The 8,588-nt window shown below is 42.7% G+C and overlaps 1 protein-coding gene across 6 annotated transcripts; it reads right to left on the bottom strand.

Moving 5' to 3' along the window:
- Positions 1-1,591: 1,591 nt before the first annotated feature.
- LOC147883882 (cryptochrome-1-like) lies at positions 1,592-6,348 on the bottom strand. 6 transcript variants are annotated; one of them, XM_087398221.1, is made up of 8 exons: positions 5,950-6,348; positions 5,514-5,685; positions 5,035-5,430; positions 4,652-4,876; positions 3,827-4,533; positions 3,390-3,705; positions 3,096-3,208; positions 2,324-2,948 (listed from the first exon to the last, which is right to left on the bottom strand). In XM_087398221.1, exons 3-6 carry the CDS (start codon positions 5,342-5,344, stop codon positions 3,427-3,429), a joined length of 1,521 nt encoding a protein of 506 aa, XP_087254347.1. In that variant the 5' UTR covers positions 5,345-5,430; positions 5,514-5,685; positions 5,950-6,348; the 3' UTR covers positions 2,324-2,948; positions 3,096-3,208; positions 3,390-3,426. The 6 variants fall into 6 exon arrangements, with proteins under 6 accessions (XP_087254344.1, XP_087254346.1, XP_087254347.1 ...); XM_087398218.1 differs by lacking the exons at positions 5,514-5,685; positions 5,950-6,348 and adding an exon at positions 1,592-2,317 and having other exon boundaries at positions 2,908-2,948; positions 5,035-5,503; XM_087398220.1 differs by lacking the exons at positions 5,514-5,685; positions 5,950-6,348 and adding an exon at positions 1,592-1,919 and having other exon boundaries at positions 2,921-2,948; positions 5,035-5,503.
- Positions 6,349-8,588: the final 2,240 nt, after the last annotated feature.

Below are 8,588 nucleotides of genomic sequence, written 5' to 3'. Positions count from 1 at the left end.
CCCACCATCGTGCTTGTTTTTATAAATCCCAAATGATAAATCCCACGCTTGTTTTTAGTATATCCCAAACAACTGCCGAAGTGGTGTTATTAAATCCCATAACGAATCCACAAATCCTAAACGAATCAATTATACACAATTCATCTTGTAATTATATAAGAAAACCATCGTGCTGTGGTGGTTGTTAATATCCTAGTGTGCAACCAACCACCACATTGCAATCAATTATCTAACACTACCACCATGCTATCCTAAAATTCATTGCAAAGTGCTACATTAAAACAGTCCCCTTTAGGCCGGTTATCTTTAACTATCAGCTTTTAGCCCACCACCGGGCTACTTAAGATTAGAGTAGTCCTATTTCAACTCTTCATCCACCTCATGTAGTAAATAGTCGTGTATAAAATCGAGATGCATTCGAGTTTACTTTAGTTGACTACTTTACTCGGGCAGACCTGAGATAATTTGTATATGCTCACATATTATTGATACTAAGAATAAACCAACTGTCTTTCGAAAGACATTTAAGTATTAACACGGAAGCAAACCGACAGCGAATCAAATATTACAAGCACCATGGATCATGGATGATGGTAATCCGAGAAATTCCATAGTCCAATAAATACCTGCAAGATTTTTACTTTTTTTAAATATGACATTTTGTGGCTCAAGGAAATTTCAAACTCTTGACTATCTTATCAACCTCTCTATAGCAAACATCTCTCAGCTCTTTAGGCCCGCTGATGAGCTATCGTCGCAGACCTCATTACACACTCAGATCACCAACTATTTGCTTGTCTTTGTTGAGTCATCCGCCCATAATAACTCCTCCTTTTGCTTGGGGTCCTCTTCATCTTGGTATTAGCACTCTATACAACTTCGCGTCACCATCATGTCTTGCCAAAAGAAACCTACATCATGAGCTTGACAAGTACCTTAAAAGAGCATGAAAAGCAATAGCGACAAGGAAAATTAATATTCATCGTCTTTGTTGACTCCAAGTTGTACAGCCACTTGGAAAGCATAGCCTCCTTATAGCTATTATCCTCCCTCTTCTCCGGGTTTATTTTTGTGAGAAGGTCATCCAACATTTTTCTTAGATAAAACATGAGAATTCCAAAGTCTTTTAGGTATGCCATAGATTTGTAGTAGGTGGATCAATGTATAGAGTTTTAGTGTTAGATTTCATAATGGGCTCTTAATTGTGTCTACACTACACTTAAATAGGGAGAGAGTTCATTGAACCCGGCCTTCTCATTCTTCTTTCATAACCTAACATGTCCACATCTCATCATTCAACTGAGGTGGATAGTCCTCTCTATCAACGAGTTGTATGAAACAAGTATTAGGAGAAGTAAGTTCTGATTTTCTGAAAGAAAGGGACCCTCTTATCAGTGAAAATGGCAAGAGCCCTATAGAAGCTCTACCATACACAACACCATTAAATTGAGAAACAAATGCTGACAGACGTACTATTATTTGCCGATTGCAAAAGACAATTTCAAAAAGGCAAATTATGTTCCCGCGTAATTCCGCCAAATACTGAAATTCCAAAATAGAGTACTATCAGCTTATTTAATGTTCATATAAAAAATGATGGGCCATTTGGCACGCGAATACTTAATAGGAAATATTCGAATTAGATACTTCTTGTTGGTGATTTTTCATTGGGACATCTACCTTCGTAATTGTTACAATCTCTATCAGCGTCTTTATACGATCCTTTTTCTTTACAAAAACAAAGTACTCCAGTGCATTGTCGAGAGCTTGGTTGCTTCAAAAGGCCTAGACTCTTGATCGAGAGCTTGGTTGCTTCAAAAAGCCCGAGACTCTTTATTAAGGAATGGATTGATATGTGCCACGACAAGCAACTAAGCAGAACTCTGCATATCTTTCTCCATCGGAAATGTGTGCTTCCTCTCAAAATAACAGAGCCCTCATCTGACCAGACTATGGCATATAAAGGCATCATCATGACAATCTTGTTGTGCATTTGTGGCGTCTGCACTGAATGGAAATACACATATAACTGATCTACTTTTCTGCTATATGAGCTAACAAAAAAGCATGACAAGAGCACAGAAAGTCTGAGCTCAAGAAGTGTACTTAAATTGTTTAATCTATGAACTTCTTCCAGCCATAATTTTATGTATCTGCTTCCTCTAGCCTATTGTTACAGAAGCACTCTCAAGGTCAAAGAGTCACAGCCTTTGAACACCTTCTAAGCAGGCCTAAAAGAAAGCAACAAAGGAACGGCGCAAATAGTTCAGTATTGCTATAAGACCTGCACTGAATTTTATAAAGGATGAAATATTGCCTGCATAATTACCATGTTCAGTATGATATTTCAAGGTAATTTATGTCAGCCCTCTGGAGCATAATATCACAAAGTGCCTGAAGACTACAGAATTTGAGCGACCATGCCTAGGAGTTTAGAACATGCAATTTTGATTTAAAAACAGAGTGTAGCAGTTAAATATTTGACGGTGACATAAGAGAACATCGTGTTGCACATCACAAAACAGCCTTTAGAGAGGCAATAAAAATGCATGAAATTCCAAATGGCAGTTTCCTATCTTAGATTAGAAGTCTGCAAAACACTTGAGTGTTTTCTGCATAGAATACTGCGTCCTTAGGCAAATGATTTCTGTTGTTGCCGTCGACCCTGAATACAAAAGGTATGCAAAAACAGGAAAAGCACAGATGTCTAAATGAGAAAAGCTGGGCCTCATGAAAGAGGGTTTGTCAACGACTGATGCAAGAGTAATGATTAGCATTAAGAATTATGATGTGAGCGAGGTGAGTTATCTTTATGCCTTTCATCACCTTGTGGTAGGTCAGTGCAATTCTTCCCTTTTATTCATCAGACGATAAAGGCATCACATGATCAGCTTCCATTGACACTACAAATTCAAGAGACCCTACCTGCAAAATTCAAGAGACCCTACCTGCAAAACAGAAAAATTAAATCAAAAGATCATTCCCAGCCAAGTTAACAAGAAGATGAAAGAAAGCTCCAGAGTTTTGGTCATTAAATCTCAACAGAACAAAGTCCAACATTTTATAATACGTTCCCAACAAAACATATCCCTTACTTGATTAAAACGTATGACTTGAGATGGGAGTCTTCTCGAAAAAATTCCTCTCTCATTGACAACAGGAAATAGTTGGTCACCTCATCTTGCTATCCTTATTGGAAAGGAACATCCTGATATGGTCCAGAGTGTCAGCAGCTACTACTAATAGGCAAATCTCATTCTTTGCAAGAGAGAAAAAAAAAGTCTTTCAAGTCAAGTACAGCCTGGTGTATGGCAAAAGAGCTCTAGGAGGCAAACAAAAATGCATCCAACTGACACTTTGTGAAATCAAGCAAGGAACTGGAGCCCTACCATGACCTCCATACACAGAGTCTCCACCCTGAAATGGCTATCCTTCCAATGCACCATCTTCAAGACTATGAGCAGAATCTGTCTTTTTGGATCCTTCAACCCCAACTTCTGCAGATGCTAACTCTAACCGCATTCGAGCTGCTGTGAATTCTACTATTGGGCGAGGATAGTTGCATCCCAACTCAACTCCTGCAGCCCGAAGTATACTAGGGGAAGCATCCCAAGGATGATGTATCCACTCAGTTGGCAATCTAGACAACTCTGGCAACCATCGCCTAACGTATTCTCCATGCGGGTCATGTTTATATCCTTCAATCTAAATTAAAAAACAATACGAATTAAAGTCCACAATGGACGCCTAACTAAACAGAACCATGGTCACAGCAACGCTAACATGGCGTACACAGATTCCATGCAAGGCATTCAGTACATCAAACCTGAGGATTGTCCATTCGATCAAATTTATGACCGTCTGGGAGACCTCCTGAGATATATTGCCATCCAAGGATGTCATTTTCCAGATCTGCATCTAAAAGAGCATCCCAAAAATATTTCATGCCCCACGTCCAGGGTAGTTGCAGAAACTTGACATAAAAGCTGGAAACGATTACACGAATCCTGTTATGCAGCCATCCAGTGGCCCAGAGTTCCCGCATGCCAGCATCCACCAATGGGTAACCTGTTCGACCTTGTCTCCATGCTTTGAAATAGCCTTCATCTGCACGCCATGGAAAAGCCCTTGTAGATCGCAACAGCAATCTGTCAACCGTAAAAGGGAAATTGAAACTAAGGTATCTTGAGTATTCTCGATATCCAATGGACCTAAGAAACAGGTTGACACTGCGTTCTCCACCCAAGTTTTTGTCTTTAGACCAGAGCACCAGTTTCATCCGAAGATCGTGGAAGACCTTCCTCACACTCAATTCCCCAAAATGCAAGTGAGGCGACAAAAAAGAGGTGTTGGCTCCATCTACTTTATCATGGGTGACTGAATAATCTGAAAGATTTCCATCTACGAAGGTCTTTAAAGCCTTGTCCGCATTACTCCAACCAGGTGACCATTTTCTTGCCAGCAGTGCATTGCTGTCCCTCTCGAAATCATTTTCAAGCTCTAAAGATTCGATAGCGCAGCTGAAGATGTCCCCTGCAGTCACAAATAGGACAGAATATGAGCATGACAGATAGCACGATCAAAGTTGTTTCTAAAGCAAAAATCAGTCATCGGTACCTTTTCTTAAAGTCACCGGAAAAAGAGAAATGACCTGTAAATCTCTGAAGGCATTTGGGCGGCAGGAGTGGTGCCTCTGGCTCTGATTGCATGCTGAGACATTTGTCCCAAAAACCGGAAAAAGTGGTGTAAGGCTTTCCGTTGGTATCGTTCACCTCCCAGGGCTCATACAAGAGATCTGCGTTGAAAGTCTTTACAATAACACCGGCATCCAGTAGCCCCTCTTTGACTCGATGATCCCGCACTATGGACATGGGATCTGCTCGAATCAATGCGCCAATCGTCAGACCTCGTCAGACCTCAATTTGTGAAGACCATCCCGGGTGCAGAATCCAGAATATAGTTCACCCAGAAAACTGAAACAATTCTCTCTCTCTCTCTCGCTCTGGGGAGCCCAGAATAGAAGCACGCACTAACCGTATAGTTGGTTGTAGAAAACTTGAGTTGCTCCCGTTTCTTTGACTAGGCCAAGAAGAACAGACAAAGCATTGCTGGAACGTCTGTTAATCATTGAAGCACCAAGACTTTCAAGAGCTTCGTCAAGGTGCAGTAAACTCTGCTTCAGCCACCATCTCGACACACGACCTGGTTGAAACTGCCCTTCTTCTTCAGGCGACCATATGAACAAAGGGATCACTGGTCCGCTTCTCGCACCAGCTATAAGAGCCGGATTGTCTTCCACCCGCAAATCTCTTCGAAACCAGACGATTGTGCACGTTGCGGCCATATATGTTTGGGAACAGAAACCCCGACCCGCGTTGGGAACGAATAGCTCCAGAACGGATAACGATTTCCAGATTAGGTTCAAGGGAACTGAGCACATTCTTACGACTGCTCAACCCCAATTTCACAGGAAGAAGCCAATACAGAATTCATTCTGTAAGAATTACACCTACCTCAAGGCTTGCTCCGGGGACACGAGTACATTGTATACCGCTTCTAAATCACCGTCAACAAAAGGCTTCATGCAGGATAGGGACAGAGAAAAGCATCATCTCGAGTCGATAGTGAGTGCTGAGCAGCACACCTCTAATAAAATCGATCGAGGGCATCCATGGCGACGATAGTCTGAAGGCAGCGGAACTCAAAGGGTTCGTTCGAGCATCCCCACGGGAAGAACCACAAGAATGCAAGACAATCGTGAATAGACAGGATAAATCATGGGCCTGTCCACAGAAACAATTTGAGCGGGGAAGTGCTGAGAATTGCAACACAAATGAAGGTGGCAACGAAGGCCAGCTGCGTGCGATACGCTAAGATCCAGGAAGATGGAGCAGCAACACGTTGCCTCTTCAGGCTGATCATGTCGTTTCTCCGATATAAAGACGCTACCTCGCGAGTCGCCATCAACTCGAACAATCAGGACGTGAGCAGAAAAGCCTTCGTTTGGAGAGACTTCCTGTTCTCGGGGCCCAGAGACACACTCCGCCATGCCTATCTGATGGCATTCCGCCTGTGGAGCTTGATACAGGATATTTATCGTTGATCATCAGGTGCGGACCTCGCGTCACGCATGATACCTTACCCACCCTACTGATTATCAGCTCCCCTGGGGGGGGCGATAAAATCAGACTGACACTGGTAGCTGCCAGGCTATTACCGCTTCAACAAGCGAGCAGGCGCTCGAAAGCGCCACAGCAGTGCGGAAGTTTCCACAGAATGTTGTTTTCACAGAATCAATTCGTTCTACACATCCATCCTGTTGCTGGCTAGATTCATCCCCAATACAGCCAAGGAGGTTGTTTTCGTCTAGCAAAGGACTGTAGGGGGGCATCACAGCTGCATCGTTCATGGATGAGGATTGATCTGCAGCTCGCGGGACCCGAGTCGTCCTTTAAATGCTGGTGATTATTCCTTTGCCGGAGATCATTATTAGAGATTGCTTTATATCTCCTAGATTTGCTCTTTCTTTTTTACAGAAGAGCAGTTGAGCAATTTTCGAGAGAGTATACTGCTCGGTGCTCTTGAGCCCACAAGGAAATTTGCTTGATCTGACGGTCCGATGAGAACGATTGACGCGAACGAGTGATGGGCAAGGTTGTTGTTGCCATCCTGCCACGACGACGATGAGCTAAGGAGTTAGACGAATTAAGCAATTAAGCAATTAAGCAATTAGACGACGACGACGAATTAATTGCTTAATTCGTCTCTGTTATACGATGAGTGATGAGTCACGTCTATCCTCTCTTAACGGCTGCATTGAATGCTGTGCGGCTCCAGGGATCTTTATTGTCTTGTAGCACAGGCGGTCACGTGGGCAAAGCAGGTGCGATTTGCTGTATAGAATGGAACAAGATGGCGACTGGTTGACTCTGTTTAGCGGCCAGCCTTTGATTGAAGTTTGTTCGATGGAAATTGGAACTTTATAACGCAACAGAATGCAAAGTTTTAAAACCTGCCAAGATGTATTCTGCTAAAAATGCACTTTTCTGGAACGATAAAGATACAAAAGAGTGATGAGGAGAGGGATTTTGGTTGTTGGTTAAATTGTACAGGGATTGGCAATCGTTTTGCCACGACGCAAGAGCTCGACTGCAAACGGAATTGTAGAGGTGGTCGCTGGTGATTCGTGGCAACAACGATCCAAGACTCAAGTGCCCAACATCCAAGCTTTTTTTTTGTTGCGTAGCATTGATTGTTTTTCATCGAATTCATCTTTCATCGCTCTTGAAAATTTGGACTGACAACAGAGATGACGATTGACGAAACGAGATAGAACCAAGATTCAGCGGTAGATCGCGCTAAATCTATTCGGTTTGACCGAAAATGAAACGATGATAGCTATGAATTTCCGAGAGGAAGATTAATCTACGGGCAAATCTTCCTTGGAAGTTGGCAGCTTGCAACGCATGGCGAGCGGAAAATCTTGCAAACCTAAGATGATGATTCCCAAATGATTGAACGATGATGATTAATCTACACTCGATTGCAACAGAATGTGATTTTTAATCGCGGTTGCAAACTAATCTACGCGCAAATTTCACTGAGTTGCAACCCATGGCGATTCACGTACACGTAAACGCATGATGCTTGAGCAAAAATCTTGCAAAAGGCAAGATGATCGTCCGCAAATGTGCAACAAAATGATGATTTTAATCCACGCGCACGGTTACAAACGCACGCTGCTTGCGCAATCTTATAACGCTACGCTAATCAGCGTCATTGATAGTATCATTAAGCGTAAGATGATTCGTCATCGTCCCGCATGGCCACGTCATCGTAGCCATGCGGATAAGGCTCACGTCTTTTTCGCCTTGCGCTTTAAGTTAGGAATCAGCATGGATGTAATGTATGCACGCCACGTGGCATTTAAGGATATGATGTAAAGTATGCACTCCAAGTGGCTGCTTTTTTTTCCCCTCATTTCCATTCCACAGCCTCCATGACTACGTGTCACGCTCCTTTCCCAGGGCGTCACGGGCATGCCCTAATGTGGCTGCCACATGTATAATTTTGACTCGTTCACTTGTAATTTTTAAAATGATCCAACTAGGGTTCCTAATGGTGGGACATACACATAAGAACTTATAGCCCCCCAAGAATTTGAACTATCAAAAGGGAAATTTGAACAATTAACCATATTAAAATTTCTGCCAGTCAAATCCGTATGAAACACCTACAAGAACAATTTCCATAAACTTACAAATTGAAAAATACCATGTGAAATTTAAGATTTTGCAGTTTTGTTGTAAGGCTTTCATCCATACCCCACCCCCCATGCATAATATGCGGATGACAAGGGGTTTAAACCCTTCAATCACTACACCACGTGCGCCATCCATGCTTGCTTGCCATATTATCAATGCTTCTTTCTTTCAAGATAACCTATCCACTCAATATGTAACACTCCTCTCCCATGGGTGGCTACTGGGCGGGGTGTATCAGACCTTAGCCTCCTTATGAAGTATTCCCACCGCCTAGGGGAAAACAAGTGTGAAGAGAGTGGGAGAGAAGGAAGGAGTCTCACTTGC

Source organism: Dipteris shenzhenensis, chromosome 27, assembly GCF_047967505.1.
Source record: "Dipteris shenzhenensis isolate YYH24624 ecotype China chromosome 27, Dip_SZ_1.0, whole genome shotgun sequence".
Taxonomy (NCBI): Eukaryota; Viridiplantae; Streptophyta; class Polypodiopsida; order Gleicheniales; family Dipteridaceae; genus Dipteris; species Dipteris shenzhenensis.
This window is presented reverse-complemented; position numbering and strand designations above follow the sequence as displayed.

Excerpts from the sequence above, each read along its gene's own strand:
- LOC147883882 (XM_087398218.1), bottom strand. The coding sequence starts at position 5,440 with ATGTGCTCAGTTCCCTTGAACCTAATCTGGAAATCGTTATCCGTTCTG. Across the intron at positions 4,877-5,034 it reads TTTCTACAACCAACTATACG|ATCCCATGTCCATAGTGCGG; the intron begins GTTAGTGCGTGC and ends TGATTCGAGCAG. Across the intron at positions 3,706-3,826 it reads ATCGAATGGACAATCCTCAG|ATTGAAGGATATAAACATGA; the intron begins GTTTGATGTACT and ends TTTTTAATTTAG.